Source organism: Coniophora puteana (genome assembly GCF_000271625.1).
Source record: "Coniophora puteana RWD-64-598 SS2 unplaced genomic scaffold CONPUscaffold_12, whole genome shotgun sequence".
NCBI lineage: Eukaryota > Fungi > Basidiomycota > Agaricomycetes > Boletales > Coniophoraceae > Coniophora > Coniophora puteana.
This window is the reverse complement of record NW_006913064.1, coordinates 319,204-334,762: the sequence shown is the minus strand read 5'-3', so window position 1 is coordinate 334,762 and position 15,559 is coordinate 319,204. Positions and strand designations below refer to the sequence as shown.

At 52.4% G+C, this 15,559-nt stretch overlaps 5 protein-coding genes across 5 annotated transcripts; 2 read left to right on the top strand and 3 right to left on the bottom strand.

Moving 5' to 3' along the window:
* Positions 1–944: 944 nt before the first annotated feature.
* On the bottom strand, positions 945–3,193 carry CONPUDRAFT_75893 (uncharacterized protein; the record flags this gene model as incomplete). Its single annotated transcript, XM_007774231.1, has 9 exons — positions 945–1,088; positions 1,319–1,522; positions 1,549–1,817; positions 2,025–2,112; positions 2,146–2,214; positions 2,325–2,346; positions 2,386–2,541; positions 2,712–2,879; positions 3,126–3,193. The coding sequence occupies 9 exons, from the start codon at positions 3,191–3,193 to the stop codon at positions 945–947; spliced, it is 1,188 nt and encodes a 395-aa protein (XP_007772421.1).
* Positions 3,194–4,344: 1,151 nt separating this feature from the next.
* Positions 4,345–5,694, top strand: CONPUDRAFT_157352 (uncharacterized protein; the record flags this gene model as incomplete). The annotated part of the gene is made up of 3 exons (XM_007774343.1): positions 4,345–4,589; positions 4,662–4,957; positions 5,015–5,694. 3 exons carry the CDS (start codon positions 4,345–4,347, stop codon positions 5,692–5,694), a joined length of 1,221 nt encoding a protein of 406 aa, XP_007772533.1.
* A 484-nt stretch (positions 5,695–6,178) lies between these two features.
* CONPUDRAFT_129254 (cytochrome P450) lies at positions 6,179–8,467 on the bottom strand (the record flags this gene model as incomplete). Its single annotated transcript, XM_007774342.1, has 12 exons — positions 6,179–6,287; positions 6,358–6,624; positions 6,675–6,699; positions 6,755–6,811; positions 6,864–7,053; positions 7,106–7,119; positions 7,185–7,302; positions 7,355–7,464; positions 7,523–7,674; positions 7,740–7,928; positions 8,038–8,167; positions 8,251–8,467. The coding sequence occupies 12 exons, from the start codon at positions 8,465–8,467 to the stop codon at positions 6,194–6,196; spliced, it is 1,563 nt and encodes a 520-aa protein (XP_007772532.1). The 3' UTR covers positions 6,179–6,193.
* A 1,417-nt stretch (positions 8,468–9,884) lies between these two features.
* CONPUDRAFT_109547 (D-amino-acid oxidase) lies at positions 9,885–11,957 on the top strand. Its single transcript, XM_007774341.1, has 8 exons — positions 9,885–10,139; positions 10,193–10,233; positions 10,308–10,469; positions 10,524–10,672; positions 10,740–11,165; positions 11,247–11,412; positions 11,472–11,652; positions 11,714–11,957. Exons 2-8 carry the CDS (start codon positions 10,200–10,202, stop codon positions 11,868–11,870), a joined length of 1,275 nt encoding a protein of 424 aa, XP_007772531.1. The 5' UTR covers positions 9,885–10,139; positions 10,193–10,199; the 3' UTR covers positions 11,871–11,957.
* A 157-nt stretch (positions 11,958–12,114) lies between these two features.
* CONPUDRAFT_63003 (terpenoid synthase) lies at positions 12,115–13,409 on the bottom strand (the record flags this gene model as incomplete). Its single annotated transcript, XM_007774220.1, has 4 exons — positions 12,115–12,450; positions 12,548–12,836; positions 12,903–13,077; positions 13,253–13,409. The coding sequence occupies 4 exons, from the start codon at positions 13,407–13,409 to the stop codon at positions 12,115–12,117; spliced, it is 957 nt and encodes a 318-aa protein (XP_007772410.1).
* Between the last annotated feature and the right edge of the window lie 2,150 nt (positions 13,410–15,559).

Here is a 15,559-nt window from a genome sequence, read left to right as displayed (position 1 = left end):
ATCAGGCCGTCGATAAAGCCTAAACTGGCTTGGGCGTGACTGCGCAGCGACGCGGACCAAGCGCCTAGGCTCGGAAGCTTGGGCTCTCAGCATGAATTTTGTGGGATTCCCCAGCGGACAGACCACTCCACGGAGGTTGCATGGACCCCCGGATGTGACGTGCTCCAAAGAGGACGCCCGATCCGATACAAAACTCCGTAAATGAGCCACCAACCTGGGCTAACCCACCGTTCGCGAGGCGAGGCGTGCCAGTAACACATCGCGTCCTTTCATTCAGCGCACAGCAAAGGGTCACAAGCTCGCATTAAATTTGATATGCAGCTATGATCAATATCACAATCGTGTGCCTATCGCAGAGCGAGGCAAGTGAGAAAAGAGATTTTTCGGGGATATGGAAGGCGGCAGCAAGCGCCTAAAACTGGCACCCACAAGCCTAAATGTTCGCACCTCAAGTAAACACCGCACGCCGGAGGTTCCGACCCGCATCGATCAATGGGCCGTGAACCGCGTGATGCTGCCACAGATCTCGCCCTTCCCATCAGACATATTCCTCAACAAGAAGACATGCATCGCCAGGCAACTCCAAGAGACCAACAAGCACCGGAGACATGGCAAGAAGCTGCTAACCGCGAAGGTGAGACAACACATTCAGTACCACCGACCCGCGCACGAGGCGAACAAGGGTAAAGGGGTCCTGGGAGTACGCCGAGGAGACAGATCACGACGATGACATATCTCCAACCGTGCTCCGAAGTGCAAGTGGCCCTTTCCAGAGACTATCCGGCTTCAGTAAATTCACAGAATACAAACCGGGCAGTCCGGAAGGTCCCCCGGGAAAGGCGAAGCGTCAGACAAGAAGCCACCGAGCATTCACCGTCTAGTCATTAGTTACGAGTGCTTGTTTGACGGTGCTTGCATTGCTATTATTCCAATACCACGAGCATTCAGAGATGTCTACGGAACCATGCCGACGTCAAGAGCACCGCTGGGGACGTCCTATAGCCTTTATCCCGTGGCCGATCCAATCCCATCACCCGGAAAGTCGCGTCGCTCAAGACCAAAGTGGAGACCACCTTCGCACGATCACCCTATAGGCCACTCGGGCATATCATCCAAAAAACAACCGCGTCGAACTCAAGACCAACGCAGAGAGTCCCGTCGCACCCTTCGCACGTCAACCACCCAGCCTTCGAAGGTGCCACAGACGACGGGAACCCAAGTGGCTGAGACACCATAGCCGCGAGCTCCTCCAAGTAGCACCGTTGGCCACCGCATTGGTACGGTGGCATCTACCCCGAAGACCTTACCCAGAACGCACGTCGACGCCTTTGACCCGGAACCGCCCAACCACAGCCTCGAGCAAGCGTCGCTCAAGCGAATCTATCACAAGACCTTCGCCGTCGATGCCGACGGGCAGCCACATAGGCCCCACCTCAAGCGACAATAGCCCGAGTTGACCAACAAGAGCACGGTCGTGGGCCACTGCATCACGTTGCAATGGCATTCCTCGCGAGCACCTTGCCTAGAACGCACTACAATGTTTTAGACCCATAGCCACCAAGCCACCACCTCACGCAAGCGTAGCTCAAGCGAAACTCCCAAGGACTCCCAGATATATCCAGTCCGAGGGCCCCCCGTGCCGTCGACAGTGCCATCCCCTTCAATACCAGAAGGGCAGCCACCCATGCCCCGGTTCGGGAGACAATAATATGTGACATCCACAAGAGCATGGTCGTCGGTCACCGCACAGCTGCCAGTGGCATCCGCCCCAAGTATCTTGCCCAGATTGAACATCGACGTCTTCGACCCAGGGCCACCTTAGCCACAGCACCGAGCAAGCACCGTTCAAATAAATCTCCTAGTAGCATTTAGATACCTCCAGGTCCGGAGACCCGTGGTAGGAACCACAGGCCTTCTCATCGACGACAAGGTTGCCACCTAGGTCCTAGCTCAGCGGACAATTATGAGGGACAGCCAACAAGAGCATGTCTCACTTGTCGGTGGCGGCCAATTTCTTCGAGTACCTGAGTTGCCACAACCGCGTTCGGAGGAAACCCCACCGGCTGCGGGAAGGATAAGCTTATAGACGACCAATGAGTTTGGTGAGATAACCTGTATTACTCGTGATACGACGTCGTTACTGACTTTATTCCAATTCGCTCCCGGCACAGTCGTCACGGCCAGGTTAGATTCTCCAATGATACTACGCGCTGGCTAGGGAGAGGACGGTAAAGGCCTTATTGAAGGTGGCTGCATATAGCTTCAGGACAGCCTGCGAGCGACGTATTACACATCCGGCACCAAGTTCTTCTGCCTGAAACGACCTTGGGCACCCGCAGGCCAAAACTAGCAACGCAAAAGGAAGATTAACCAGACGAAGTCTACCAAGCGAATGATAGCCAGTCCTCTGACGGTTTCGCCAGCGTCGCAGCCAGGTCGAGGAGACCATATTTGAAGTCGCTCACGATGCGCTCCAGAGGCGTTCGTGGCTGCTCTTGGGGGGGAAGGGAACCCCAGGGCCCATGAATATGCCCGATACGGCTGCGATCGCGTCAAAAAATCTCCTGAAGGTGGCCAGTCGGCCGGAACGACATACTTGGAATCGAGTTTCGAGCACTTCGACATGACTACGGAGGAGAGACTTCGATGCCCAAGCTTCATCCGGAACCCATTTTGGCATATGAAACAGCGGGCGACAAGTGAGAGCTTACAGAGCTGACGAGGCAGCCTCGCTATACTCCTGATGAGGGCGAACGCCTGTGGAACCTCTTCTAGGTCCCGTGCCGTCGTACGACAGTGGACTGTGAAAATCACTGCCCAGGGACCCGTTCAATATCCCTGCCAGCAGACCACCGCCCCGGCTAGAGAGTGCTGACAATCTAGACAAGGGGAGGAAGAGGTGGACCAAGCAACCGAAAAGAGACTTGCCCCGATACGCAGGAGGCGAGGTTTTGAATGGTTCCCGCAAGCCATTGACGAGGGATATGTTGCTCGAGTAGGTTAGGGAAGGGTTTTCTCGCAAGACTGAGCCGTTGGAGTCATCTTTCTCGGCTGCTCAGCTAGTCACGCAAGCAGCCTCACGACACACCTTCCAAAGCCCAAGAACTTCAGCCGCCCCTCCTTACTCGATCCTCTGCCCCTCCTTTCTCTTGTTTTCCCTCTCTTCTCCCAGCATACCACTCCCCCTTGCCATCGTTTGTCGTGCTCTGGTTCGCAGGCGTCTGGTTGCACACTTGTGTTATAGTTCTTTGGACGTTGAGCTGGTTCGCATTAGGTCGTTGTTTGAGTCGTTGTGTCGCAAACTTGAGAGCGAACGCATGCTCGGATGAACGGATGGCATGTACGCAACGGAAAGAGAGATGAGAATGTTTTCTGACTGAGCTTGGGTGAGAGAGGACTTTTGGCTGAGCTTGGGCCGAGCGCGGTGTCCTTTTCCCTAGCGCGAGTCGCGTCTCCAGATTTCACCGCCACCGCAAAACGCGTCAACGCAGACGGTCCGATTTGCTGTTGGCGGTGTCTCTTCACTTTGCACCACTACACTGAGCTCTATTCGCTACGCTTCAACGCACCGCCTTGTAGCAAAGGTATGAACAGCAATGACCATGATAATTAACTCCTGAAGTACCGCAGAATTGAAAGCGCCCCCTCTGGACCAGCCAGAAGACATGCATAATATATTCCGATTGATCGCTGGGAGTTCGCTGGGGCCAGATTTCCACGTCTAAATTGCTCGCGAAGGGTGGGCTTATGAGGCTTACAATATGCGTACTGCGTTGTCAGCATAACGCTCATACTGTGCTCACGAAAGCCCCCAAGCTGATGGGATTATAGTTTGCGTCTGGAAATATCGATTACTTGGAGAGTCGGTCGGGTGACCACTGGTATCTGGAGGTATTATGCATGTCAATGATTCGTGATTGAAGCCACATCTCATAATGGCGACTTCCTTGTTGTGGAGAGTCACCTTGCAGCTTCCTTCCGTGCTAGACGCCCGTTTACGATGACGTGACAATACTACACGTTCGTAGCTGCTGCGGACTTTCCAAGCAACGTCGAATTAGCCTCGTTGTTGGAGTTCTGTTCCATTGTGCGGTCAATCTTGACCACTTGGGGTTCGGTTCAAGTTTGATGTCAAGCTGGGTCCGAACTTTTGCAGACACCTGATGCGATCGCTTCTCCGGTCTTTTCATTGACCGTATTGATGGCGTACGTCCCCACTCATTCGAGTACCACCAAGCCCAGGTTATATAACCAGGACTTTTGAAGGAGACGCACATCCGTTCTGGAACCCAATCGCACTCCCACCTTACCGTCGTCCCTCCTCACCCTTCATCGGATTTTCCAATGGCTAGTATCGTCCTTGATATTTTGAATGACATCGTATCGCAAGTTGTAGGGGGCTTCATTCAATCTATTAAAGACGGGATGGCCGGCCCTGTCGTCGATCGCATCTCTCAAGTCATTGCAAACCAAGAGAAGATCTTAAACGAGCTAGAGGACTTTCAGTTCAAAGTCGAAACTATGGACGCTTTCAGGCTTATCACGTTTTGGACAGAGAGGATGAAGTACATCATCGGGGATAAGAAAGAGTGCGTCAAAAGACTTCCGTTTGCCTCGTGTTTTCCTTCTTTCTAATCGTAGTTGTGCCTTGCTACAAACAGGATCGATGTTCATGATCAGAACTATCAGGACTTAATTTGTGCTTTGAGAAGCCAAACAACCGGAGTGATTTTTCGAACAGACAACATCTACAAAGCGATCCTGGGGTCGGAATCGAGCGATATTACGGGCGGAAATGCCCTTCGCACCTGGCACAATCGGTTCTACAAGAAGGCTGTCGATCGGTCCAACTTCCGGTACTTCTTTTCCAACTACGTCGAAGACATCGACAGCCGTATCACTGCCGCGGCATTCGTCCTTCGTCAGGGCCTTGTCCTGAGTTTGTTCACCGCTGCTAGTGCGTGAGATCATTCCAACACATTTCCATGACTGTACTCACTCAATATAAACTCAGATGTACAGGAAGCGGAATACCTTCGGGATAGATGCCGAGATCGTATCCAAAACATGTTGAATACTGCTTCCAACTACTTCCCTCCAGCTCTACGCTTCTTCAAGAAGTCCTACGAGGACTCGGCGGAAAGGCCGTTATCGTTCCAGCTGAAGAAGAAGGGCACTGATGGTGATTATCTCTATATGCAGGACATAGGTGGCACCGAACGTATGCTTAGCGTCGGCAGTCGCCACCAGAATGATCCTTCCCCGCACAGATTCTCACTCGAACACCGCGCTCAGGCGTTGGCTCCGATGCAGCTTCTTTGCGATTGGGTCGACAACGGGAATCACCGCGTTCATGCGCGTCTCACTAAAGCCGTCAGTCAGTGGGGAGTCGATGAAGACCTAAGCTTTACGACAAACACGGGATCGGGTGTGGTCGGGACCATCCGCTTTTCTACTCACCCAATCCTTTTCAAGGTCATTCCTGCGGAAGGGAAGGATCTGTATCTCGTTCCCTTCTACGAGAAGGGAAGCAAAGAGCAAGGCAAAGAGAAAGGCAAAGATCAAGGCGAAGAGCAAGGCGAAGAGCAAGATGAAGACAAAGACAAAGACAAAGACAAAGACGAAGACAAAGGCAAAGAGGCCGTCGACACTTACAAAATATTTCGTTCAACCTTCGTCATTAACGAGCTTTAGGTTTCGCCTGCGACATAGTAGGTAAGCGTTGCTTTTGTTAAGTTGTACCTTTCAAAAGACTAAATGTTATCTTCAAGGCGTTCCTCTGATATACGGAGACAAATCGCTAGCGCGCTTGTGTTGGAGACTACTGCGCCAGTTGTAATCATGTAATTCTATATCGGAAAGAATGTATCGTAGTAATTCCACAATTCAAGAAAGAATTCCGTTAGCCTTATTGAGAATGACAATCATAGCAGCAAGATAATTGATGCCAGCGCTCGGCGTCTGACGAGAATCAAAAATTTGTTTTGACCTGATTCAAAGTATCGATCGCAGGACCATCGCGTTTTATGTTTCTGCTGTTTCTCAGTATGGGAGATGACTATGTACAGACTTCACGGAGTGCATATAATTATCTGAAACTCTCGATTACCTACATATATACGTGGGTATAAAGCGTGTGCGCTCGGACTCATTCTTGAGTACAATACATCCAAGAAGAAAGGAAGCCACTACCTCACGGCTCGGAAGCAGCGATTCTCTCGCTCAACGCCGCTACGTACATAGCGGGATCTCGAGGGACAATATTACACGGGAAGGGGTGTGGTGCCCTAGGAAATTGCCACCAATCACATAGTCAGTGTTTAATACCATGCAACGAAGAAGAAAAGCGCCACTCACGAAGAAAGCCCAGACACCCACGTCGGCTCAAAGTCGACAGGACGGCCATCCGCGCCCTTGGGCTTCTCGAGGTTGTACACCGCAAGCATGCACGCAAGCGCCGACCACACGGTCGCGTCGGCGACGTGTCTACCGGGACAGACCCGTCGCCCGAAGCCGAACGCGAACTCGGGCTCGTCGTCGATGATGCTGCCGTCGGGCTTCAGCCAACGCTCTGGTTTGAACTCTTCGGGCGAGGGGAAACGGGCTTCGTCTCGCGAGATTGACCTGACATGCAGTGTAAGACGCGGGCGGCGAGTGTGGCGAGTGAGACGTACCAATTGTTGAAAAAGACGACGGAGCCTGGTGACAAAGCGTTATAAGCTCACAGCCCTCCCTCGATCCGCATCTGGCTTACCTTTGGGAATCAAGTAACCATCGTATACATCATCGGCATTGGGTGAATGGGGAACGCCTGATGATAGCAATTAGTCGATGGTATGCTTCGTATGATGAGTGCAACTTACCAAGTGGAGAGACCGGATGCCACCGAAGCGACTCGCGATATATTGCTTCGAGATAAGGTAGCGACGCCCTGTCCTCGAAGTTAGGAAGCCTATGCGACCCCACGACCCTGTCGATCTCTTGCTGCCCAAGCTTCTGTGCTTCCGGATGGAGCACAAGTGCGACCATAGCAGTCAGAATCGTGGCAACGGTCTGTCGAGATGGTCAGATCATGCTTGTCGAAATGCTCATGAACGTTACCCACAGTTTCCGCGCCCGCTAATAAAATGAACGGAATGACTTCAGCTCCGAGTGCGTGGGATGTCTGATGTGATGATACTTGCCAGAGAATGACGTCATACAAGCATCCTTGATCATTGCGATCTGTTCTTCGGTGTGTCTGTCTCCGAAGCTTTGGAGGGAGTCGGCGCCTAGTGATGAATGTCCGTTGGTACCCTCGTTCTGTTGCTGACAGTGAGAACATGAGTCCCAGCATAATATAGTACAGACGCACCAGCTTCTTGCGGAGGTGTTCAAACGGAATGTTGAGCGCGTCCTTGACGAGGTTCCGGCAGTCGGCGGCATTCATGACGCCTCCTGGCAACCACGACGGAACGTATTTCACTGGGCATTTTGCACATGACATCAGGAACGCGCTGGGTGAAAGACGCTGGTCACGTACAGAAGGGGAAGAGACCAATCATAATCGACTTGTCGACAGAACCAACGTGAATGATGCGCGAGTTGGCGTTCGTGATGATGTTTACGAGAGGGTCGCTGTGCGGCTCGACTTCGTATTCATACGTCACGGACATGATGATGCCCGCTGCAAGCCTGTAAAGATGAGCATCAGACGAGCGTGATCAGCGCCCACAAGCGGAAGCGAATATGTGACGCACAGCTCAATGTGATCCACGTAGTCGCCGGGGTGGGTCAAAAGCTTTTGCAGGAGCTGATGGACCTTGCGCAGCTGCATCGGCTGGAACGAGGCCGAACCTGCGGGCTTGAATGTCTGCTGAAACATCTTGCGGTGCGCTCGCCAGGTATCGCCGTACCGCATGAAGAATGTGGCAAACCCGATGCCATATCTGCAGGAACAAGCAACGTACAGTAACATCATCAATCTCGGTTATCTTCACATGGCACCTTGGCAAGGCGTGCTCGTGTCTGCCGGGTGAACGGAACAAGGAAACTCACGGCTCCAAGGTGGGGAACGTCGGCCGGTCCGAGTAGATCAGCGACCTGCGCTCGAAAAGATCCCGGGCGATCTTCTCCGAGTGTATCACAATCGTGTTCTGCCCGAATATACTGTAATACGCAATATCACCTATGGAACCCCGAGAACGACGTCAGTGCGGCGCGGGCAAGAGCACGGCCCGATGATAAGCAGGTGCATGTTAAAATGCTTACCGTACTTCCGAGACTGCTCGTAGTATGTGATCCAAGGCTCCTGCAGCCCAACGTCGAAGATGTTTCCGATGACTGGAAGGGGTTTGGGCCCCGGAGGAAACTTCAAACCTTTGTCTGCCTCTGCATTCGCCTTGCGTCTCCTGAGCCCAAGAAACACAGTACCCGTGACGGCAAGAAGCAGCGGGACGCTGTAGGGGAGAGAGGAGAAGACGTCCATGCCGATGAGGGGGCACGGGATGGGCGGTTTGGGGTGTCGATAACGGCGAGGGCTGGGGAACTGAGAGCGTCTTTAAGTACGGAAGCCCGTCAAGCCTGTCAAAGACTTGACATCGGGTGTGGTATAGGCGTATTAATCATCTGCGCATCTATCCCGATCAGTCTTTGGGTCTAAGCCGACAAAAGTAATCGTGGGCTCATGGAGTACCCTAGGGACAAGCGCCGGTGAGGTAAGTCTGTAGGTGAAGTTGATGTGAATTATAAGTAGGTTGGCTAACCTCGATGAACATCTCATATGCAGTTCATGTGTCCATTTCCAATGCGGGACCCGAACGGGATGAATGGTCTTCAGCGCCTTATGGAACCGCGGCCGAACATTCGAGCTCGATATTAATGACGTCCAAAAGAAGTTGTTGTAATGTATCGCTTTAGGAAGGCGTATCTCGCATGCTCATTCAGCACTGCAGCTACTTGCATACGCCTCGTTGATGACCACAGAGCCAAGTGTCGCTATACGCAGGGCAATCACGAGCCACGACGTTGGTCAAGTTGCGCGCCAGGGTCGTGAGGTCGTGAGAGCAGGTATCGAGAGCGTGACATACCTAGCATGTTGCGTTCCTGGAGAGACAAGAGCGTGAAGCTGCGGCGGCATCACAAATCTGAGACATGGGGCCGCCTTGACTATTTATGGGAAATGGTAATGCCACCGCCAAGGTTTACTGCACCGTTCGAGGACCCGAAGCTGAGCAGAGAAGGGGTCAGATTCTCCCAAATATTGTGATAGATAACCGAGCAAGAACCCAGTGGATACTTTGCATGAGCGCTTAAGTCGCTGGAGGAAGAGGATGTCGGCCGCCTACTCTTCAAGTTGTCGTCACTCGGCGATAGCCACATCCATGATCAGTGGAGATGAAATGTCAACGCGAGTGAGCGCATGCGCGTGGTGATAGGAGTACGAAAGCTTTCATATCGATAAACACAAGGAGAATGAAAGACAGAGTCAAGCCTCGAGGTCGTTCCTCCGACCTTGACAAAGTCCTCTGGACTCCGACAAGGCTCCGAGCAGCGAGAGGAGAAGGTCGGGATGTCGGGTGATTCCGCGGTTTCCCACCCTCGGTCCGAGCTCCGCCCGGTTAACGTGCTCTACACACGCGACGCGACGCGGTACCAATATGTAGGTCTTGGGCTTGAAACTTGAACGTTGACCGTTGAACGTAAGTAACGTTTGTGCGCTCCCTTAGCTCCAAGTCTCAGGCTATTTCTTATCTCATGGATCCGCATAGGGCGGTCCGACGGATCTATATCTGCGCCACTACTATGCCGGAACCCGCAATGAATACCGTCACCCACAATGAAATTCGACTGTCCCTCCCCTGTCCCTTGGTATATACCTACAAGATTGAACATGGGCCATCTAATGAAACTACGCTATGACCGTATTGCGCAGATTGGTAGAGAAATGAAACCTACAGACGCTAGGTACAAATTTCATTGCGGGTGACGGTTTTCATTGCGGGTTCCGGCATAGTACAGCTGATGCGTTTTGGGCCCCTTTGGGGAAAAGCCACGACCTCGGGGTCATTCAGCGCAGTCACTGCGTTGACTCGGTGCCGTTATGAGCTTTGCAGCGCAGCTAAAGCAGGCATGGTTGCGTAAGCCCTGCGTTCTTATAAGTACGCTCAACTTCCTACCACTCGCGCACTAGAAACTCAATTCACGATTCAAGCATTGTCATGGAGCGCAAAGACATCATCGTCATCGGCGCAGGTCACTTCTCTTTCGCCTCTCATCACTTAATCACTTATCACAGTATGCCGACGCGTCGCGGGTGTATTATCCAGGTGTGATCGGGCTTACGACCGCAATTAAGCTACAAGAGACGGGCAAGTACAACGTAAGCATTCTCGCAGAGACGTTCCCCACGGATCCGAAGAGCATACACTACACCAGCCACTGGGCGGGTGCGCACCATTTCAGCCATGCGACCGAAGAAAAGCAGAAAGGTAGGTAGTTATCAACAGCAATGTGTCGATATGGTGTAGACTAAGAGAACCAAGCCATTAACAAAGAGACCTTTAATGTCTTCTGGGAACTCTCATCTCCCGGCTCGCCGACGGAATCACTCTTCTTGCGGCACATCGAGACAGAGTACCGCGAGGACGTTCTCAAGGCGGATGTGGCGAAAACGCTGGAAACCATGCCAGAGGTACTACTTTCGCCTTCTACCTGTCTTGCATCGATCCTCACCCGCTTGCTCCTCGTGTTGCGTGTAGTTCAAGTATCTAAGCGACCTTCCCTTTGAACGCGTCAAGGCCGCCTACTCGCTCCGCACACTCACGATACACCCGCCCGCCTACCTCCCATACCTCCAGTCCCGCTTCATTGCGGCTGGCGGGCGCACCGTGCGCGGCTCGATCAACCACATCGCGCAAGTCATTGAAGGCGGCACGCACGCATTCGACGTATCACCATACGCGTACGCCGGTTCCTCCTTGACCAACAATGGATCAAAAGGGCCGCTCGCAGTGATCGCCTGCCCTGGCATTGGGGCTCGCACGCTCGGCGGGATCATGGACGAGAAGGTGTACCCCGTGCGTGGGCAGACCCTCTTGCTGAAGGCGCCGTGGCTCGATTACGGGAGGGTAATGGTTGAAGCGGATGGTACATTCACGTATGTGATACCTCGGCCGGGAGGAACGGTGCGTATATATCACTGTTTGATCCCAACACCGCGGTCCAAATCTCATCAAACCATTTGTGCTTTTATGATTTTACAACAGGTCCTGATTGGCGGCACGGGCGATGTCAATGACTGGTACCCCATCCCTCGGGAGGAGACCTCCGAGGACATCCTCGAGCGCGCATTTGCACTCGTGCCGGACCTAGCGGATCCGGCGCTGCGCAATGGCAAATCCGGCCTTCCGCCTGTGCCTTCGCACAAACATGGTATTGTTTCGTTCTTAAGAGGTAGATATGGAGGTGTTAACACCTTACGTATCCACCAGGTCCTCCTCCCGTCTCAGAGGGCGAAGGATCCATTCCCCTTTCTACCCTCAAAGCCAATATCGTGGAGGCGGGCTGCGGCCTCCGTCCTGCCCGCGAGGGTGGCGTCAGGCTAGAGGTCGAGTGGCACGCTGCTAGCAAGGACAAGGAAGCGACACGCATCCCGGTTGTCTACAACTATGGGTGAGTCATTGGTACATGACATCAAGAAGGACGACATTACTGAGAATCTCTCCGTTATCAGACACGGTGGCTTCGGCTATATCGCGTCTTGGGGAAGCGCTTCTTACGCGTTGAAGCTGCTCGAGGATGCACTAGCTCAAGGTCCTCAGCAGAACTCCGAGGGCCAGAGTAAGAGCGCCGACTATAGCACGGTAGATGGAAGCATCGGAGGGAACTAACGTAAGAGGTTCGGTGAAGATACAAAGCCATGTAACATAGCTGTATCAATATGTGACATCCTAAGCAGTGCGATGATCTTGCTTGTTGTGGACTTGGATAAACCATGTACGCTATAAGTTCTTATGTACAGTTGGTGAGGGTGAAAGTGAAATATATATCCTCATCTAACCTTCGGCCTCAGGCTTCAATCCCCGTTCTCCCCAACACAGAAACCAATTCAATCTAACAGCCGAGCCACATCCCTCAAAAACGTTTGGGAAGGAGAATTACCATCCTGTTCTTTTGTACAGCACGGCCTTCCTTGCCAAAATACCGAGGCGTCTCGAAGCTCCACACCTCGTTAGCACGCGCCCAGTTCCCAAAGCCAGACACGTAGTGCGTAACTTGCTCGTCGATGCCCCTTCCCCAGCTTGGCAGATGGTTGGCGGCATCTTTGAACTTCCGTTCGAGAATATCACAGTACTCACCCGTCCATTTAATGGCGCCGTCAAGGCCCGTCCCGAGGTCGTGCATCGCAACTGTCAGGACATTGTGTCCACTGTCACCACGCGCTTGTTCGATGTTGTATGAATAAAGGTCCTGTATTATCACAGGCAGCGCCTAAGTCAGCTTGACTGCTACTTTTGCGAAGAACAGGAGCGATGGGAACGGTGTCTTCTAAAAAAATATAACTTACGTTTGAGACGGCGATCAGCTCGCTTATATACCGCTGCATGTCACGTATGATGGAATGTTCGAGAACGTCTTCGGGAAGGTCCATTCCCAACTCGAGGAAAACGAATGAAGGATACGTTCCAATCGTGTTGCGTCTCACAGCAAGATAGCTTTCAATATCGCGGACGAAATCTGCGTCGCGGTCGTTGGCCTGAGTAGCGACCGCAGCCGTGTAAGCGTCAAACGTCGCAATGAATCTTTGCTGAGTGAGTGCGCTTGGCTTTGCGCGCTCAAGTGTTCGGCCCCAAAATCTGTATAAAATCGGGCCAAAGCTTAGGCCTATATATAACTCGCAACGGTAGGCAGTAGAAACATACTGGCGGCTGATTTCTCCAAGAATGCTCTCGCCAGCGGGTCGCTGAGCGTATGGATTTCTGAAAGCATCCATGATGCTTGCTGCTTGCTCGCGGACAACAGGACCCGTTTCCTGGTCGGAGAGCTCGTCAATCATAAAGAACAGGTGCATCATATCGCAACTCGATCTCAGTTCATCTGTTAAGAAGTCAATCCGCGACAAGGCTCGTCATAACGAGCTCTTCCCGCATAGCAAAATAACTCACCTTTGTTTGCGAATGGGTACGCAAGAGCGGTGAACAAGTCTGTCAAGTAAACGTATAGTAAACTATGAGAAGCGGTGTTGCGCTGCGAAGAAAATTTGCGAACGTACTGAAATCACAAAGATCGAACGCGCGCTGAGACTTCGCGTCAAGCGCGTTGAAGCTTTGTATCCATAATGTGGATTCGGGTCCGACCTCGGCATCGTGAACATTTTGCTGGCGTGACCACGGCCATTGTAAAAGAGTTTCCGGTATAAGGTAAGACATCCAGGCAGGATCAAGTGGAGGAGCATCGAAGCAACGAGGCCTGATTCTGCTGCTCATATACTCGCAGAATGCAACGCTATGAGGTTACAGCATCGGGGAACTCCGAAATCCCGAAGGCACTGAGTCATCCATGATGCATGAACCCCAAAGAATGTACCTGCCTCATTGAAATGCTTGTACAGCTGCCTTCCACGGAGAGGCGTCTACCATTTCTATTGTCCATCACGATACGGGCCCTTTAACAGAGAGAGCATCAAAGGACTACAAAGAAGTTTGTGTTGTCGTGGACGTCTATGCACGAGAGGTCAATTCAGTTGGCAAAGAAGATGGTATGAATGGCTTGTACGTACAAGCAGTGAGGGGTGTATGAGTGTCTGAAGAGTAAAACACCAGACATAAGGCGGAGACAGAAGTCAGAAAACACGGGACCATTTCGCGAACGTGGGCTGTCCCACTGCTGTCCCTCTTTGACGCGACAGCTGCCATCGGTGCTCAAACGTAGTCCGATCCCAGGCCCTTCTGCGCCGAAGAAGAATCTATGACGACAAATCACGATGAGCAAAGGTTTCAAATGATATCGACACTATATCTGCGGCGACGAGCGCGACTTGACGCATCTTTCCCTCCTGGATAATTATTGAACGTATTAATGTACTGGCTCATTTCGGAGATGGACACCCACGTACCCATCCCGCCAGATGCATTAGGTGAAAGGGCGTGAGCCCCGGAGGTGTATTTGTGTGTTGTAGCGGAAGGAGTTAAGATGCCATCGCAGCTGGGGATGAGTCGCTCGCACGGTGTGTCAAGCCTTACGCCTCCCCAGAATGTCCATTGCCGTGCATAAGTAATGCATAATAGACGGGCGTGATATGCATACTATGGATGGAATGTGAGAGCAGCAGGGCACAGCCGTATCTGCTAGGCGTCGGCTGCCAGCTAAGAGCGACTACTATCTTCTGATATAGGATCTGCCTGGGGGAAACTAGATGCCAGCGAGTACCTCCGAAGCGGTCACCAAGTTCAAGGATTCGGGGTTAAACAATCCCGAAACGAAGATGCACTGCAAAACTCGTCAGTAATTCAGTACGTCTAGCACCAGGGAAACTTGCCGCACAAGTTGGTACCAATAGAGGTGCATTACATGCCGAACACGCTGTAACCTTTCTGCTGGTCCCAATCTTCATTGTGTACAAGATCACCTGTATACCACATTGACTCCTCGACCCGTCATGTCACTAAGAGCTCTGGCTGTATCCTCCAGCAGCTTTCACTTGACAAAGCGGGGACGGCTTATGTCGTCGACGCTTGCGAGACAGTTATTCAAGCTGTGGTTGGTGGCATAAAACCCGCGTGAACTTCGTACGGGGCGATTATGATGCCCCAAGCTTCATGGTCCATGGAGACTTGACCTCTTGCTCCATCTTGTTCCGGACGGCGGTGTGAATGTTGTCAAGAACCAATGGGAGGTACTCTGGGTGGCTCTCGTCACAAATAGTCGGCAAAGGGGCATCCACACTTTTCACCATCGGTAACAAGTCTTCAACGGAGGACTCGAGACCTATGCCAAAGAACATGACAAGAGGGCTACCAAATGCACTTTGGGTGTATTCAGGCGAAATCCAAGCGCCTCGCCACAGTTTGCACACGAGCATTTACTCTTTTGTGAGATGCTACAAACATCATGATGGGTCAATGCAATCCAGAACGATCCCAGTGCCTAGCAACTTGAAGAAATGCATACCTGCTTGAGCTCGTGGTAAAGCACCATATCCTTCTCCTTCAGAGGTCCATCATCTTAAGTTGTTGTTGAATTGACGAGTAATGTTGTTCATGGTGAGCAAGGCACCTGAAAGTCAGCAAAAAGCCAGTTTTCACCCGCCCGAAATGAGGGCTCGCGTCACGCCAGGACGTGCACGCGAGCAGTGCGAACCCCGGCGCCCGAGCCGAGGCGAACTCCGGGCTAGCCCCAGACTCCAAACCAGTCGGTCAGACGGGATGACGCGGCGCCGGAGTTGCCTTTTTTGGAACTTGTTCCAAGGTCATTCGTCTGACCGACTGGCAACACTTGCCCTGCCGAAGATTTTCCCATCTGCCAAATGACCCCCAAATCGCCGCTTTTTGGCGGGTGGGAAAATCTGAAACGGGCAAGT

Coding starts and splice junctions, on each gene's coding strand:
- CONPUDRAFT_109547 (XM_007774341.1), top strand. CDS start 10,200: ATGGAGCGCAAAGACATCATCGTCATCGGCGCAG. Junction 10,234..10,307: donor CATCATCGTCATCGGCGCAG/GTCACTTCTCTT, acceptor TGTATTATCCAG/GTGTGATCGGGCTTACGACC. Junction 11,166..11,246: donor TACCTCGGCCGGGAGGAACG/GTGCGTATATAT, acceptor ATTTTACAACAG/GTCCTGATTGGCGGCACGGG.